Source organism: Eumetopias jubatus, unplaced genomic scaffold, assembly GCF_037043125.1.
Source record: "Eumetopias jubatus isolate StellerSeaLion01/CBP00866 unplaced genomic scaffold, mEumJub1_p1.0 scaffold_10, whole genome shotgun sequence".
NCBI classification, from domain to species: domain Eukaryota; kingdom Metazoa; phylum Chordata; class Mammalia; order Carnivora; family Otariidae; genus Eumetopias; species Eumetopias jubatus.
The window spans coordinates 95471675-95489194 of record NW_028274816.1 but is presented as its reverse complement, the minus strand read 5'-3'; the positions used below and the strand labels follow the sequence as shown (position 1 = coordinate 95489194).

At 48.7% G+C, this 17520-nt stretch overlaps 1 protein-coding gene across 7 annotated transcripts in view; it reads right to left on the bottom strand.

The window, feature by feature from the left end:
• Positions 1 to 17520, bottom strand: part of PECAM1 (platelet and endothelial cell adhesion molecule 1) — a 71779-nt gene that overhangs the window by 10724 nt on the left and 43535 nt on the right. For 5 of the 7 annotated variants that reach the window (XM_028087550.2, XM_028087549.2, XM_028087546.2 and 2 more), the window contains 6 exons: positions 16759 to 16866; positions 15588 to 15615; positions 14087 to 14163; positions 11537 to 11590; positions 9752 to 9814; positions 3883 to 3939 (listed from right to left, as the gene is read on the bottom strand). In XM_028087550.2, the coding sequence (XP_027943351.1) occupies positions 3883 to 3939; positions 9752 to 9814; positions 11537 to 11590; positions 14087 to 14163; positions 15588 to 15615; positions 16759 to 16866 (387 nt within the window). The remainder of the gene's footprint in view (positions 1 to 3882; positions 3940 to 9751; positions 9815 to 11536; positions 11591 to 14086; positions 14164 to 15587; positions 15616 to 16758; positions 16867 to 17520) is intronic. The other 2 variants (XM_028087547.2, XM_028087548.2) reach the window with 2 other exon arrangements.

Below are 17520 nucleotides of genomic sequence, written 5' to 3'. Positions count from 1 at the left end.
CAGATGCCCGCCACTCCTCACCCTCTCCCCAGGGCACTGGTCCTACCCAGAGCCCCACCCTGGGGCTGCTCCTTGGAGGCAGGCCTGCCCCATGCCCTTTAGCTTATCTAGAGGAGCAGTTTTCCTTTGTATCACTCAGGGGAAAAAAGGGGGTTTAAGAGCCAGAACTACGCCCTGTGAGCCATTTCCCAAAATAGCCAGCCCTGAAGTGCTGTTGGTGGGAAGGTGGTGAGGACTGAGAAATTAAGGTGGGAAGAATAAAAACCTAAGAAGGAAAGGTTAGAGAAGACTTAGCTCTGCACGCAGCCTGTTCACTGACCTGTCCAGAGACCCACCTCCCCAGGGCCTTTATTTTATTAGGTGTCACCCTTCTGCCCCCCGACGCCGGCCCCCCACATACACGCCCGCATGCATGTACCCGTGTTGGAGGATTCTCTCTGCTGGCCAACCCTGAGTGATCCTTCCAAGATTGCTAAGAATGAGAAAGACCCTACCTCTTCAAACAAGAAGCAGAACATAATTGGAGTGATATAATCAGAAGGGAACTCGGAAGCATCTAGAAGAGGCTTCTGTAAGTGTGGTCCCCAGACCAATAGCCTCACTTTGTGAGAGTTTGTGAGGAATGCAAATTAGCCTCACTCCAGACCTACTGAATCAGAAATTCAGGGGGGTAGTGCCACGCCACCTGTGTTTTAACAGACCTGGAGAACAATCCATCTAGATTCGGGCCCGTGCCCCTCATCTCACAGAGGTGGTGACCAGGGTCCCAAGAAGTTCCACGACTCACCCAGGGTCACCCAGACCATACAGGCTATTACTCTTAATAGAGGTGACTCCTCTAAGGAAACCAATGATAATGGGAAGCCGAACAGAGAGCTGGAAAATGTAGCAGCATGCGGTCCATGGGTTCGGCAGCGTGGAGAGGAAACGTGAGGAGCACCACTCTGCAGCCTGGCCCCTGCCTCTTAAGCCCTGCTCTGCCAACCACTGGCCCTGGGATCGATCGGTGACAAGTTATTTAACCTCTGGGCCCATTTCCCCACCTGCAGAACAGGAATAGTAGTAGGGCCTCCACCCCCCTAGGATGGTTCTGAGGACTGAGCACAGGAAAGGAAAGGAAAGAGAATTGACCCGAGGCTGGCAGCCTCGGTGGGGGGCGGCGGGGGGGGGTGAGGGGGCTTACCCCCTGGGAAGCAGCAGCTGAGCAGGAAACGCTCCAAACAGCAGCTCCTGAGGTTTCCAGGACAGAGCCTCTTTACTGAGGGTCCAGCACAGACTTCCAAGGCAGCACTGTGGTTTTGGCTACAAGACCCAGGCTCTCTCTAACCCCCAAACTCTGGGCAGGAACGGGCTGCCAGGTCAGAGACCAGACGACAGAGGTGCCCAAGCCCCAGTGGACTCCTGATGGCCCAGGTGGGGCAGGGGGAGCGCCCTGGGGTGGGGGGAGTCGGGATATGGCTCTGGTCTCTGCCTGGGCTCAAGTTTCTCTGGCATCTTTCAGCGAAAAGGCCTGGGCTACTCACTGTAGGATAGAGATGCTATGAGGACTGGTGCTAGGCGTACTTCGCACCAGCTCCCCCCCTTTCTCATTTAATCTCAGCGGAAGAAACTGGAGTCTCAGAGGGGTTAGGCGTCTTGGTCAAAGTCACACAACTGCCAAGTGGCAGCACCGGGACTGGGGCTCAGGTGTCTGCCAGCAAAATAGATGCAATACCGTCCTGAATCCCTACAGGGTTGGGTCCTGTGGTCCATTCCCGCCTTAGGCCAGAGGGAGCCGTCGGGTTCCCACAGTGCGGGGACTGAGGATTCGGGCCTGGAGAACCAGCCCAGGGCCCTTGAGGGAGCCCATCTGAACAGCTGCCTTAAAGTAGATACAGGAAACCACAATACACCACCCGCAAATATGCCACATTGGCACAGGATTATTTCGAGCTGGAGCCAAATGAGTCAACGGATGCAGAGAGCATCTACAAAAAAATTTATTGCTCTTGGTTAACTTGCTAAATAAGCCCCCAACTCTAACCACTCTGCAGTTTCTCATCACTTTGTTTTTCTCCTGTTAATCTGTCTTTTGTCAGTCTAATTTGCAGGGCGCCTAACACAGACCCTTCGGGATGCACACTGGATGTGGCCTTTTCCAGCTGTAAAGGGTCTCCAGCAGCAGCCTCAGGCCACAGCAGACCCCAAGGCTTCCTGCGGGTCTCCTGTGTGGGGGATCCCTCTGGGGGGAATCCCTGCGGGCTCCACACACCATCAGCTTCCTTTCCCCGAAACCAAAGGCAGCGCAGTTCCCTGACCCATGATCAGGAGCGTGGAAATCCAGCTCCAGGGTGGGCCAGTTTGGGGACGTGCTTCCTGTGTGAACCTGGGCAAGTGTTTTAACCGCTCTATGCGTCAGTATCCTCATCTGTAAAATGGGACTTATTGTGAGGATTCAAAGAGATATTGTAACAGTAAGCGCTCAATCCTTTTGCATAACCAAAGCAACTAAAAGTGAACAATCTCAGGGACCTCGAGGAAAGCAGGAGTGTTTTTACACAATTACCCAACAGGACCCAGTGTGAACCCTACTGGAGCTCTAGCTTTTTGTTACCCTGGAAAAATAGAGGTCTATTTATTTCTCAATTTGCATTTTGCTACCTCTGAACATATTGAGAGTGCAAAATGAAATGCTGAAACCAAAAATTGCCCCAGGAAATGGTTTCTGAAAAATCAGTCAGTCAGTGTCAAGTTCCACAAGGGGTTGAGTTTCTGCTCTACCCATACAAATACATTTAAAAAACATACTAAGGGGAGGGCGCCTGGGTGGCTCAGTTGGTTAAAAAACATACTAAGGGGAGATCCCTGTTTCAGCTAAAAAGTGCGTCTCCTCCAGTTAGGACAGTGCTTCTCAAATGTTGGTGGTGTCAGCAATATCTGGGAGCCTGTTAGAGGTCAGATTCTGAAGAGTCAGATTCTCATGGGTCTGGGCTCCCCCTGAGACCGCCACAGCCACTGGTCGTGGAGCCCGCTCGGAGTAGCCGGGCTGTGCCGAAGCTGCCCGGCCAGTTGTAATGCTTCCCAGAGAATCCGCTTAAATACAGGTCTGAGGCAAGATATCCACGTAGTGACTATTTCCCCCAGAATCATGCCTTTTGGGTTGTGACTTATTTTCAGAATTTAAAAAGGAGTCTTTGTATTCCACTCATTTCCCCAGAATGGGATAGAATAAGGATACAAAAAATGATATTGCTGGGAGCTTCCCCAGTTCCACGTCTGCTTGGGCACTGCGCTCAGTCCTGGGGGAAGCTCTTCATGGGCAAGTGGTGGAGATGGGGACTGAACTGGGGTCCAGCATCAAAGAAAAGGAGAATCCAAGGAGCAGATCCACCCCCCACCCCCAGGCAGCATGTTCTCAGAAAGACTGAGCTACCCAACGTCTTGAAAGTAAAGCCCTGACTTAGTCTACGGACTCTGGGCACCCACCGCGCACCAGGGCCCATGCGGCAGGGCGGGGAGAAGGGCAGGTGAGGCACCCTGGGTGGCACCTGAGCACAGGTGGGGCCATGCTGCTTCTCCTGAGGTCACGTGAGCACACAGCGGTGCCAGGACACACTCCAGCTCAGCTGCCCATTAGCTGGGTATGAATGTGTGAGGTCCTGTTTCCCTGGCATGCAGTAGGCACTTAATATGCGTGCATTGACTAAACTGCAGCACACATAACACATGGCTACTTTTTAGGGGTGGCATGTCTGTATATTATATATACACCAACTTCGGTGTAAGGGGCAGTACTCCTTTTTGTCTTCCTTTGCTCCTCCTTCTCCCTGCCCACTCCCAAGCCTACGGATGATTCAGGGGGAAGCAGCCCCCAGGCTGGGGGAGTCAGGGGCCCTCACTCACCAGGGTTAGCTTTCCGGATTTCACTGTACACCGTCTCTGTGCCCTTGGATTCCAGACCTGGAAAGTGACCAGGTACAGGTCAACAGCTGTCTCTGGGCACCAGCTCAGCCCACTCCTGAAGCAGGAGAATGTCCGAGGCTCCCTGCTTGCCCGCGACCCCACCCCACGAGCACCCGTCTCCAGCAGGGCCTGGAGACCTGGTTGCCACAAAGCTCAGGCCATTTCCTGGCTCTAGAAGATCCCGGTCTAACCAGTGTCACTCTTAGCCTGGAAGGATGAGGTCAACAGGCCATTACGGGGGCAGGTCCACCTGCTCTAGGGGAACCCTGGACCTGAGAGGCCACAGCTGGAGAGGTCCCCAGTATCCACCTGCAGCCTCCAGCTCGGGGGCCCCATCATTGCTCCCCTGCCAGGGTGTCCCCGTGTCCAGCTGCTCCTCCAGCCCCTCCCAGGAGGCAGGGCTATGGGCTCCTGATCATCTGAGGCCTGGGTTAGAGCCTGTGCATCATCTGTGACTTCAAGGATCAGCAGTGACTGAGTCACAGCTGGTCAACTGGCTAGTTGATTTCAAATGCCAACACCGGGGCCTCATTCTGGTTCTGATTGGTCTGGGGTGGCCCTGGCACTGGGGTTTTTTAAAGAGCTTCCAGGAGATTCTAAGACGCAGACAGGGTTGAGATCCTCTGGTCTGGACTCTTTCGGAATAGCAGACAGATGACCGACCAGGGTATGGATTACGCCCAGAGGAGACTCAGGGTTTGGGGGACAAAACACCCATACGGGCATCTGTTTAAGTTGACGTCTACGTACAGGCTGTGTATACACGCACTTGTACACACACTCGTACTGTGTCTACACGAATCGTACTCGTACACCCCGTGTGTACACACCCAGCATATGTACATACATACACACCCACAAACCTCAGGGGACAGGATGGGGCCCGGCCACTACCCCCGCCTCCTCTCACCTGCACAAAGGACCAGGAAGCTTCATTGTGGAAAGGTAGCTTTCTACATGTGGCCAACATTCTCCTTCTACAGATCCGGAAATGAAGCCCCAGACAGGGTAAGATGCTTCCTGCCACCATGCTCAGTACTGTGTGGGTGTTATTTTCCTTGGTGGCAGATGGCCAGGGCATGCCCACGCACTCTAACTGCACCAAGATACCCTTGACTCACTAGGCTCCAGGGAGCCCCAGACCCTGAACATCCCCCTTCACTGCCCGCATGGCCCTTTCTCTTTGCCCCATTCCTCCTCCAAGTCCCAGGACAAGCTTTGTTCCTGCGCCTGGGTTCACACACCCTCACACACCTACCTACTCCCTAACACACTCACCTCTTCCCTGTGCCCAGGGCAGTTACGTAGGACCCCTGTGCTCCCACAGCACTTTGGGGACACTTGCCCATGACCACACTGACATTATTTGTCCCCACGACCGTCTCCCTGGTGGACCCGGAGCTCCTCCAGAGCAGCACCTGAGGTCCGGTGCACCTCCCGATCCCAGGCCTTGCACAGTTACCTGGAGGCAGCCAGAGAGGTTTGATAGGACAGTGAAGGCACCAGTCAATGTCCTTGCAAGGGTTTCTGTCTCAGACCCTGAGCTTCAGGAAGGCCTTGGCATAATCAGCCTGTTCCCTGAGGTTTTAGATCTTAGGATTAAAACCATGGTCATTCATTAGACACTGAATGGTGAATGGTGGTGGTTCCTGTGCCAGGACCTGAACACCAGGAGGAAGCCTGGAGGTGGGGGGTGGTTCAGATCCCCCAACAGGTGAACTTGGGACATCTGGGGTGGCCAGAGCCTTGTAGAAGTCTTCATATGACTCCCCCAAGGCACCAAACAGGAGTTGGTACTCACCAGCATGGCTGAGATACCAACCACCCCTCTGCCAGGACACCTGCTTTTCTCTAAGAGGCCAGCAGAGATGCTTACGGCACTCCCCACGCTCCCTCCGCGGCACCAGATTTGGGGGTATACAGGGAGGCTCCAGGGATTCCCACATCTCCTGGGGATCTACCGCATCCCCAAGGGATTCTGCGCCATGTTAGGCCTGGGCAGGTCACGCATTCAGTATGATCCTAACACCTGTTGTGCGCTGGGCACCATGGACAAGGAAGGGAAAAGGTAACTCGGACCTGGAGCTTTTGGGAGCTCCAGGCTGTGGAGCAGACAACACTGGGAGAAACAATATAGGTTGCTGTGTGTCAGGTGCACCGGGGTCCCTGCTAGCTCATCCTCAGACTCTGTCCCACAGTGGGAGTGGGGGCCGTGGGGAAGGAATGGAGGGATGAGGTGGGGTGGCCCAGCCTGGGGGCTGGTCACCCGTGTAAGAGCGACAGCCCCCAGGCTTGCTGGTAGACCTCTCTGGTCACCTTGGGGACACTCTAACACCCTCTGGATTCAAGAGCTGCACTTGACCCCCTTCCTCCTTATAACTGCGGATCAGCCCGGGCAGCAGGGTGATTTCCACTTCTTGGCAGAGCGGCTACCCTTGCAGCTGTCCCAGGGATTCCTCCTGCTGCCCCCTCCCCGCCCCCCGGTGGTTCTGCCCGCTGTGATGGGTGGGGGCTGGCACCTCAACACGGCCACCTTGCTCTGCTCGGCAGCTGCCTGCTAATGAGTAACCCAGGCCAACAGGCTGTTTGTCTCTGCTGTCAGGGATGTTTCCGCATGGGGCTTTATTTTGGCTTCTGTTTTTCTCTGTTAACCGAGAAAGAGATGGCTTCAACGTCATGGGGTTTTCCCAGCAATTTGCCTCACAGCAAACAAGCAACAGACTGGCTTTAACAAGTTCCTTCCCACCCTGCCTCCACCCTGCAGTGATTCCTTGGCCAGCTGCCAGTCAGAGGCAGAGCTGGGCACGATCCTCATCCCTTCCCCCATCCCAGCTGTGGAAGAGGTAGCCTTGAGGACAGGGAGCTGGGTTGGCCAAGACCAGATCAAGTTTACTCATCACTGGCCTTGAAACCACAAAGCCCTTTCCTCACCCTAGTGACGCCCCACCCACCACCCATGAGAAAGCAAGGGGACAGCGTCCTAGGCCAGGCCTGCCCTACCCTGCTGTCCCTGAGCACCCAGGACGCTGGGTCCAGAAAACTCAACTTGAATCTTCTAGAAACTCCATTTCCACCCACTTGGCACTCTCTCTAGCTCTCCCGAGACCCTTGCGGCCACGTGGGGAAAGATGACTGCTGTTGTGCTCAGCCTGGCAAGGAAAGCACCCCTCGTCAGCCTGTCTGAGGATCTCTTTTCCCTTTAGAGCCTACCCCACCTTCAGGCACAAAAAAGTTAAACCAGACGCTCTAACGTGGAACATTCCCAAAAGAGTGGAAAAGGGACCCTTTTCCAAGGACAAAACCCTGCATCCTTTGTCCTTCAGCTTCCTTCAGTCCAAACGCTCTGAGGCCATCGGGCAAAGCGCTCACAATCCCACCTCGTCCTGGCCCAGCGGGCAGCAGAGGAGGGGGCAGGACCTGGCCCTCTGCAAGGGGAGCATGAGAACCTCAAGGGCCAGAGCCCGGGGACGCCCTGTCTGCTTGAGCACTCAGCAGACTTTGGAGGGTCAGGGGACAGCAGGGTTTTTCTACACATATGCAAAATCTCTGGGCAGCCTTGCCCTCTTGTTAGGCTTCCCCGTTCGGTCCCGGCCGGAAGTCCCCTTAAGAGGAAGGGGACTGAGCCCACGATGCACAGTGCCCGGGGCAGTGGTGGTGGGGGGCACTTGTGGCAGGCTCTGGCAGGACCAGAGAAGGCTGGAGGGGAGCCCCCTACAGTCCCTTTAGCCACAGCTGACCCAGCCGACCCAGACTTGCTTCTGAGCACCGGCCCCCTGTGCTGTCTGTCTCCTCTTGGGCATCTCATGTTTCACCTAACTGAACCTTTTCCTCCCAGCCTCAGGCATCCTGACCGTCCATCCGGTTAGTCAGTCATGCAACCTGCAGTGATTCGGTCTCCCCGATCCTTGCCATAAAATCTCATCCAGTGTTGTCATGTCTCTGAAATCTATCTCGAGTCCTTCCACTGGCAGCACTTTGGTTCCACCCTCACCCCCCTCTCCCCTGGTGATAACACTGATCGGCCTCCTTCCAGATCCTCAGAGGAGTCAAGCTCTGGGCCACCTCATGCTGTCCTTCCCATTTCCTGCGTTCTCCTAACCCTCTCTCCTTTTAGTGGGGCCACCTTCTTTGTGCCCTTCAGGCCCCAGCTTAAATGCCAGCCCCCAAACCTGCCTTTCATGCCTTCTCATTGCTCCCCATTCCTTTCCTTCCGAGCACTAACCAGAACCTGATGCTATCTATCTATTCTTCGGTTCCTTGTTTTCCGGACTCCCTCACAGGCTCTACCTCCATGGGTCGGGGTTGGGGAGTGGGTATCATATATGTACCTTTGCTGCTTGCACAGGGGCTGGCCCATCAAGGACCCTTACTTTGTTAACAAGCAAACCTCTTTACAATAAAATAAAGAGGAAGAGAACTCTAGGCCTGTCATGGCCCCCACCTTCCCAGGTCCAGTCCAGTCTTAGAAGTAGGATGCCCAGGGCGCCTGGGTGGCTCAGTCGGTTAAGCGTCTGCTTTCGGCTCAGGTCATGATCCCAGGGTCCTGGGATCGAGCCCCGCATCGGGCTCCCTGCTCAGCGGGAAGCCTGCTTCCCCTCTCCCGCTCCCCCTGCTTGTGTTCCCTCTCTCACTGTGTCTCTCTCTCTGTCAAATAAATAAATAAAATCTTAAAAAAAAAAAAAAAGAAGTAGAATGCTCAGTGTAGGCATGCAGATGGGGCAGTATCAACTCTAGGGACCATTCTGACTGCAGACTGTGGGAACAGTGCCCCACTGGGCAGCACACAGCCTAGGAGCCGTAGGGGACAGCCTCACCTAAAGATTCCACACACATACCTGCTGACATGGTACCCAGAACCTAAGCAAGGAAGAAGGAAGGAACCCAAAACTCCTCCCAACTCATGGAGCCAGAGATAATAAAGGGATGCCACTGCCCGGTGACTCTGGCTAATGCTATGTGTGCCCGGTCTGGAAAATGGCCCTCAGCCTGCCAGGCTGAGTGGACACAGCTGTAGCCCTTAGGCTCAGTGGGAAGGGGGCTGCGTGGCTATAGCCCTGAAGAGCTTCCCAGCAGGGCCAGAGGGCTCTGGGAGGCTCCTTTTGAGCGCAGCCTGTGGGAGAGCTAGGGTGAAGGAAGGCTATGGGGAGATGCATGGTTTTTTGTGGGGCCAAAAGCAACTGGAACTGATGCTCTTGTGTTCGCTATGGAGCGTCCCGGGCTGAGTCAGTGTCCCCAGCACAGCACCAGAGCCAGGGACCTCCAGGCCAGCCTGCCCCTGAGATAACCACACATAGAAAAACAAAACCTGAAGTGGGAAGCTAGTGCCACTGTTTACACAGAAGGGGGCTCTGTGTTTTCAAAAGCAGTTACCCAAGAGCCCCTTTAACGAGCCAAGCCCTCACTACCTTCAAACGTGTTTCATTTCCCCAAGCTCAAGGTGCAAGCAACTCTTTAAGAAAGATGCTAGGTGTTGGCAAGGAATGTAGCTCTGGAAGAAAGCCCAAAACACCCAGGAGTGAGGCGGCCCTCAAAAGGTCTCTCAGCAAACACATTTCTTAGCACTTAGTAATTGCTCAGTAAAACCTACTCGTTATTAATAGTATGGTAAATAATAATGAAATTTAATGCCTCAAAAGCCTAGGCAGGGGTCCCTGCTCCCGCCGTAGGCATGCCCAGGTCGGTCTGCTGACTGCCTCCCTTCTGACTGACCAAAGGGACCCCTGTCCTTGGGTCATAGCATAGCTCCGCCTGGTGTCTACACCCAAGCAGACAGCAAAGCTTGGGGGGCCACGCCAGTAATGCTGTTTACCTTGGTAAGGTTCAGGAGAGGTCACTTCCACTTCTGTGTACTCCACATCCAAGGTCAGAGGCTCTGCTCAAAAGAACCACAGCACCCCACAGTTAGACAAAACCTCCTTCAGGGGCCTCTGCCTGCATTAGAGATTTCCACTCAAAGGACTGAAGGAGTGCCTATTTCAAGGAGGAAGCCAGACACAGGCTGAATGCCATTCAGGGTTAAGAGGGACACCTCAGACTGGGGAACACAGTGGTGAGTCCTGCTCTCCCCAGGATGTGGAGGAACACTTCTGCCCAGGTCCCCTTGTTTCTACTGGGGAAGGATTTGTAAAAGCTCAAGATTAGCCACGGCAGTTAACTCTGGAAGCCTAGTCCACGGCCACAGGCATAGAAAGCTATCTCCAAGATGGAAAGAATCTCAGGCAATGGGGAACAGGTTTCCCCAGCCTAAACATGCTCTGAGAATATAAGCCATATGCATCGAAAAACAAGTTAATGAAAGCAGTCGGGCCGCTATGGTGAAATCTGGGAAAGTAGTTGGTCTTTAACTCAAAGTAACATTATTGTTTACTTATTTATTTTTTATTTTAAAATATTTTATTTATTTATTTATTTGGGAGAGAGAGAGAAGGGTGAAGGGCAGAGGGAGAAGCAGACTCCTTGCTGAGCAGGGAGCCTGATGCAGGACTCGATCCTGGGACTCCAGAATCCTGACCTCAGCCGAAGGCAGACGCTTAACAGCCTGAGCCACCCAGGCACCCTATTGTTTTGTTTTTGAAGTCTCAGAGTGAGTCTTTCTCACCAGCACTAAAAACTGATGTGTGGTCAAGGACACCGGTATTTACTTATTTATATCTTTAGCTCCTGTGATAGCAGGCTGGAGGGGAAGGGAATTTTGAAAAATGAGTTAGCCCGATCCTTCTGAGCTTTAAAAGCCATAGCAAGCAATCTATTGTTCATTGTCTTTAAAAATTAGCAGCAATGCTATTTTATATTTTTTATAGTGTATGTTTCCTTTTTATTAAATACTTAGGTTTCAAAGAATATTTATGTTAGGTATAAAATACAGATAATAATAATAAATAACGGTGTACCCATCACCTTTTTAAGAAAAAGAACATTTTTATTACCCCTGACGTACCCTGTGTGCTTCTCCCCATCCCAGACCCTTAATACTTTCCTTCTAGTTTTATTGAGGCATAAATGACATGTAACCTTGTATAAGTGAAGGTGTACAACCTGATGATTTACCACAATGCTATTTTAGAAAACGCCCCCACCTCTACTATCCAAGAGAAAGGAGATCCTCCTACAGTACCCAGTACCCAGTTCCATGTTAGGTATAACCCAGGTCTTTCCTACTGGAATTTAGTTTACTGTCTTTCTTTTTTAAGAGATTTATTTATTTAGTTTAGAGAGAGAGAACAAGTTGGGGGAAGGGCAGAGGGAGAGGGAGAGAGAATCTCAACCAGACTCCATGCTGAGCACGGAGCCCGATGTGGGACTCATTCTCACAACCCTGAGATCATAACCTGAGCCAAAACCAAGAGTCAGATGCTCAACCGACTGAGCCACCCAGGGGCCCCTAGGTTACTTTCCAGTAAGAACACAAGATAGCATCTTTGGAGCAAGTGACCAGCCACCCCCATTTTACACAGCAGCTGGGGACAGGGTCACTGGGGTGGCAGGGGAGTGGGGGGTAATATCCTCAGGTCTTAACAGTTTTAGTTCTTTCCTAGGGGTCTTTTTTTCTGTAAATGTTTCTAATTAAAAAAAAAAAACTTAGTTCGACCATTACCTTTATTTTCATTTATTGGTTTCATTGCATGGTTTCCAACATCTTCATTGTAACCTAATTGAAAAATAACAAAGAGGATGAGTGGCAACAGAAATCCTAGTTTCCTATATAACTTGTAAAAAACTCAGTGCCACTAACACACAGAGTCTGGCCTAACTTCGTCAGTGTAGTGGTCCACCAGCAGTGTAGAAGACTCTGGATTCCTTCTTCGTCCCCCTATGGCCCCATCTGACCTCTGTGTGGTCATTTTCTAATACCAGTGATGCCCACCATCCCATGGGTGGGATACTTCTGCTTATGAATTGTTCAAGACTCAGAATTGTTCACTTTGAGTAAGCTCATTAGATATTAAGCCTAATTCCAAAAAAAAAAAAAAGAAGAAGAAGAAGATAGCAGGAGGGGAAGAATGAAGGGGAGTAAATCGGAGGGGGAGACGAACGATGAGAGACGATGGACTCTGAAAAACAAACTGAGGGTTCTAGAGGGGAGGGGGGGTGGGGGTATGGGTTAGCCTGGTGATGGGTATTAAAGAGGGCACGTTCTGCGTGGAGCACGGGTGTTATACACAAACAATGAATCATGGAACACTACATCAAAAACTAATGATGTAATGTATGGTGATTAACATAACAAAAAATTTAAAGAAAAAAAAGAAATTAAGCTTAATTCTAAAGGGATAGGCCCATAACCAGAAACATGAAGAACACTAGCAAACTAACCCTCTCCAATCAGAGAGCTAGATGCAGGAGAACATGGTTTAAAGAAATCGTGGTACCTCTAGGCTGCCACCTCAGTGGGCAAAAAGAACTTCTTAACTTTTTTTTTATCAAGTTGTTCTTTATTAAAAATAATTTTATGGATTATAAATAATATAAATACTTCTGAAGAACACATGGTTTTCCATAATGCATTTAAGCTAATTACTTATTGTGATTACTAAAATATTTTATAAAGTGAAATAATCCATGGAGAGACAATATAAGAATTAGAATATTTCTTGCATTTTAGAAATTTGGGGGAAATCCTATTTTAATCCAAGTCTATATTAGCATTCAATTTAAAGTGTCTACATATTTATGTATAATACAAATAACCAAAAGAACCCCCCTTATACCGCAAAAAGGTATAACACTGGATTACTTTTTGCTAAATAGTCCAAATATTTCTGAAGGTAGTTTCTTACATGATACTCTGTTTTCTTTATTGGTCCATTACTTTTGTTATTACAGATGTTTTGTTTGTTTGTTTGTTTTTAAAGATTTTCTTTATTTGACAGAGAGAGACACAGCGAGAGGGAACACAAGCAGGGGGAGGAGGAGAGGGAGAAGCAGGCTTCCCGCCAAGCAGGGAGCCCAATGCGGGGCTCGATCCCAGGACCCTGGAATCATGACCTGAGCCAAAGGCAGACGCTTACATGGCTGAGCCACCCAGGCGCCCCTTGTTATTACAGATGTTTTATTCACTTTTTAGTAAGGATTGTACCACATTGTATGTTTTCTTTAGCTCCTGTTCTATTTGATGGACTTCAGGAATTCCCAGGTTCTTCCATCTGTTTATTTATTGTTTGTCTGTTTACATGTTTATTTTTTTAAGTAGGCTCCATGCCCAGTGTGGGGCTTGAACTCACCACCCTGAGACTGAGCCTCGTGCTCTGCCGACTGAGCCAACCAGGCACTGTTTTATTCACTGTTTAAAGGTTGATGATTTGGTAGTTACAAGAATTGCTCAGTTCTTAAAATATATGCCTCAAGTACGCCCTGCAAGAGGCATATCCTAAAACTCTCATTTTGTGGAACACTCACACATTTAGTAAGAACATGAGCGTTCTATTCCCAGAACTGCTGATAAAGAAAACTGCCCCCAACCTGGTCTGGGACAGGACATTGCACGTGATAAAATTATCCACCCCGCTGGGAAGCGGCCACCACCCCAGCTCCAAGACTGCAGCAATTTTCTCCGAGACCTAATGGGATTAAGAAATGCATGGGGATTGGCTTCCCACCCTACTGAGCGGACTTCCAAGCTTGCACTAAAGCCTTATCACCAGGTACTCTTTGTACCACTCTTTTCTTTTAAATGCCTCCACTAACAGAGAAATATTGAAATCAGTTGTGGCAAAAGCTGAATGGAAACTGTCTTGTGCTTGTAATAAATAATTCCATCTGAGAAGATCTTTTACCAATGCCTTCATCTGATAACTGGTCTCTCGCTCTCTTAACAAAAGGATAATGATTATACCTGGGCCATGTTCAAAGTTTTGGAAGATAACCCAGGATGGGTATTCGCAGCATTATAATTATTCTCCACCTTAATTCCTGGGGATGTTTAGATGGTGGTAAGATTAGGGTAGAATGTTCTGCCTTTCTTCCTAAGTTTTTGTTTTGCTTATCAGCTCACCCTTCCACGACTGGTTAGATGAAGTGCCCCTGCTTGAGGACAGGGCTTCCCTCCCAACTTGAACCTCGTCATCTACAGATTCTGCTTCTAAGAGGGGTGAGGGAGTGTGTGACCCAGCTGGGGAAAACACTTAGCAGGAAACCATGACTCTACCGTAATGTCTGTTGGCTTCAGTATTGGGATCTGACAACATCTTCTCGTTGCTGGAGTTCAGAAGTGGTGCTGCTGGCCTTAAAAGGAAATTTCAAGAGGAAAGAAAGAGTATGACTTTTTTTGGCTCTAACTTCAAACCACGAAAACAATCAAGGAAAGATGTGAGAAAACCAGGGGGAGTTTTCTGAAGTGAGGAAAACTTTACCCTCTCCTGTGGAAAATAAACATTTTTTCCAAAATGTTGACAAAAACTCTTTGCTGTTAAAAAAAGTGTGAGGGCCCTTCCTGGCTATAGCAAGCTCTGAAGAAGTAGCGTTTTCTTGTCCTTCTCTGGACGGTCTTCATTTATTTCCAGAATTGCTTGATTATTTCATTATTCCATTCATTAAATAGTCCATCATCTCATAAATATTTGACATACCAGAATTATCCTATATTAATCAAATATATACACACATATATCCTTGTTACTTTCACTTACATATAAATGGCCTGTTAGAAATGTATTCTGGTATGTATTTATAGAAATTGTTTCAGATAAAGACTATGTCTGCCAAATTGAATATTATTGTATATTAAAATACAAAATATTTTGCCTTAAGCAATACGTATGATTTCATTATTGTTGATCAAGAGTTTTATTTGCTCTTATACAATTTCTCATACATGTCAATATTAGCATCAAATTAGAAATGAAAATGACACTTTTTAATATTTTGCATGGGACTCCGCATAACTCATTTTAATTTATATATAATATGTGAAGCTTTTTATGTATTTTATTGAGAAATAAAAATTGGATATTTGGCTTTTGTACAATAAAAATAAGAAGTGTCAGGGCCAAGGTGAATCCCACCCCTCTGAATTCTTCGTCCCGTGCTACTGTTTTTCTCCAGGACAGAGCTATCTCTTTCCATACTTTTGAATTTTGGATTTCAAGAACAGTAAAAATATTACCACCTTTTTTTTTTTAGGCCAACTCTATTTTGCCAAGTAAGCAATTTTTTAAAAAGATTTTATTTATTTATTTGAGAGAGAGAGAATGAGAGATAGAGAGCACGAGAGGGAAGAGGGTCAGAGGGAGAAGCAGACTCCCCGCTGAGCAGGGAGCCCGATGTGGGACTCGATCCCAGGACTCCAGGATCATGACCTGAGCCGAAGGCAGTCGCTCAACCAACTGAGCCACCCAGGTGCCCCCCAAGTAAGCAATTTTTAAAAATTCCATCTACTACCAATATAATTTTATAAGGAAAAGAGGATCTCACAAGGAACAATATAAAAAGGACATGACCTCAGAATAAAGCCATTCTTTCCCATGGAAGGACAGTTGGCAATCTTCCAAGGAGCCAAAGACACATGCATCCCTATGCTACTCACACCTAAGACCCTTATTTTTCTGAGTTTTCCAAGAGACACTGAAAACTCTCTAAGGACCAGAATCTCCCTATAGTTGATGCACATCTACAGAGTAGCCACCTCTCTCCCAAGTACACACACTGACCTGGACATCTCCACTGGTGTCTGCTTGGCTTTAAAAGAGAAAGAGAAAATCCAAAGTTAGTATAAAGTATCCACGTCTATACCAGATAGGAAGACTCATCTCAACCATATTTGACTTTCTTGAAGATTGAATACCCATAAAAAGAGAAAAGAAAGCCAAATATATTCCTCCTTTAAAAAAAAAGAAGAAAAAAACAAACAAACAAATAAACAAACAAAGTAGGTCTTCTCTTGGTCTTATACCGAGAGATTTCACATCATTTCCTCCAGAAATATGGACATTTTGACTGTTTTAGCCAGGAGCAATTTTCCTTAGTGGAATGTAATAGAGATGAAGTCAACAGGAGAGGAACCAGGTAAGCCAGATAAACGGGCAACTATCTTTGATTCAAGATGATTCCAAGAACTAAAGGCTACATCAGTCCTTATACTTTTAATTCCAAGCTGGCCTGAGACCAAGGCCAGGGTCAGCCTTAGGAAAGGGCTGGTTCTGGAGCCTGTCTTCCCAGAAGGGTTGCAGCTTTCTTGTTCTAGAAAAACCCAGGGCCCCTCCTCATCCCGTCTGCCCCCACCCATCCCAGGCAGCAGCACTGGGGCTCCAAAACAACCTGCCCTACTCTACAAAAATTTTTGCAGAATTTAGTGGGGCCGTGCCCTTTTCCTTAAGTTCATGCTAGCTGACTCTGATTCCTGAGTGTCAGTGGGTGATCCTGGCTTCCCTTCCATGTGTGGTTAACCTCAAGCACAGGTTAGAAATCATGGCACAAATGGCAGATCAATTGGGAGGCATTCAGTGGATGGGGGGGGAGGGCTAGGTGGGTCTCCATAGCACTCTACCAACTGCAGGACTAGGTGTGGCCAAATCCACAGAAACAGCATCTTCTGACCACATGTAGATGCAACCTCCCCCCAGATGCATCTTTTCTGGGTCGTCCAACTAGGAAAGCAATTTCTTTCATTTGTGACTAACTAAATCCAAGGGGGCAATAAAAGCTTTATGCCCATCAAAGCCAAAATCTTTGGTTATCAAGGTGACACCCCAAGGAGAAAAGCAACTGTCATCAGTGTTATCTCCTCAGTTCCCAGTGGGGCAGAGCACTAGCCCCTCATGTCCAGGGCCAGTTTCCTGGACAGGGCAACCTACCAGAATGGAACAAAAGAACTGTACTTACCCTTGGCTTTCTTCAGAAAATAACATCTGGCCCCAAGTACCAAGATGGCAATTATCACTCCAATGACAAATACTGCAATAAGTCCTTTTATCCATGGGGCAAGAAAGACTGGAAACGAAGAAAAAAAATACACACACACACACACACATACACACACACATAGGTTTTTCCTCTGCCAGCAAGAAATAATACCAGGTTTAAGCAACAAATAAGTCTAATTTTTATAGTCCTTGTAACCAGCATCTTACATGAGCATCAACCTCTGAGGGACACTGTTCATAGCTGGTGGAGAAATGTTTTTGTGTGTTTTTTGTTTGTTTGTTTGTTTGTTTGCTACAGAGTCAGCTATGGTCTTAAAGGACGATTGGACTGAAGTAGACTCCTTTTTGGGGTCTATTCAGCCCTTCTCCTTCACTAGGAAACCAGCTTCTACCCACTTGTGTGGGCTCCCCTAACTATGTCCCTTCTTCATGACCCAATCCCCTTGGCCATTGGTAGTCCATGGGTGGACATTTGACCCAAGATGGGCCAACTGGTATCTCTTGACCAAGAATTTGGAATTACAACTATGTGAGAAATTTCTAATTTTTTATAATAACCAATTCCTCTTTTATATTTCATTTGGATGCATGTCTGTCACTTGCAGCAAAAGAGCCTGGAGGACATTGGTTTCTTAACCCTCAGTGAAATGAGCTAAACAGCTGCCCACTTCCTCTTACAAGGGATAAGGCTTTGGCCTTGCTCTGCTCTTGGAGGCCACAC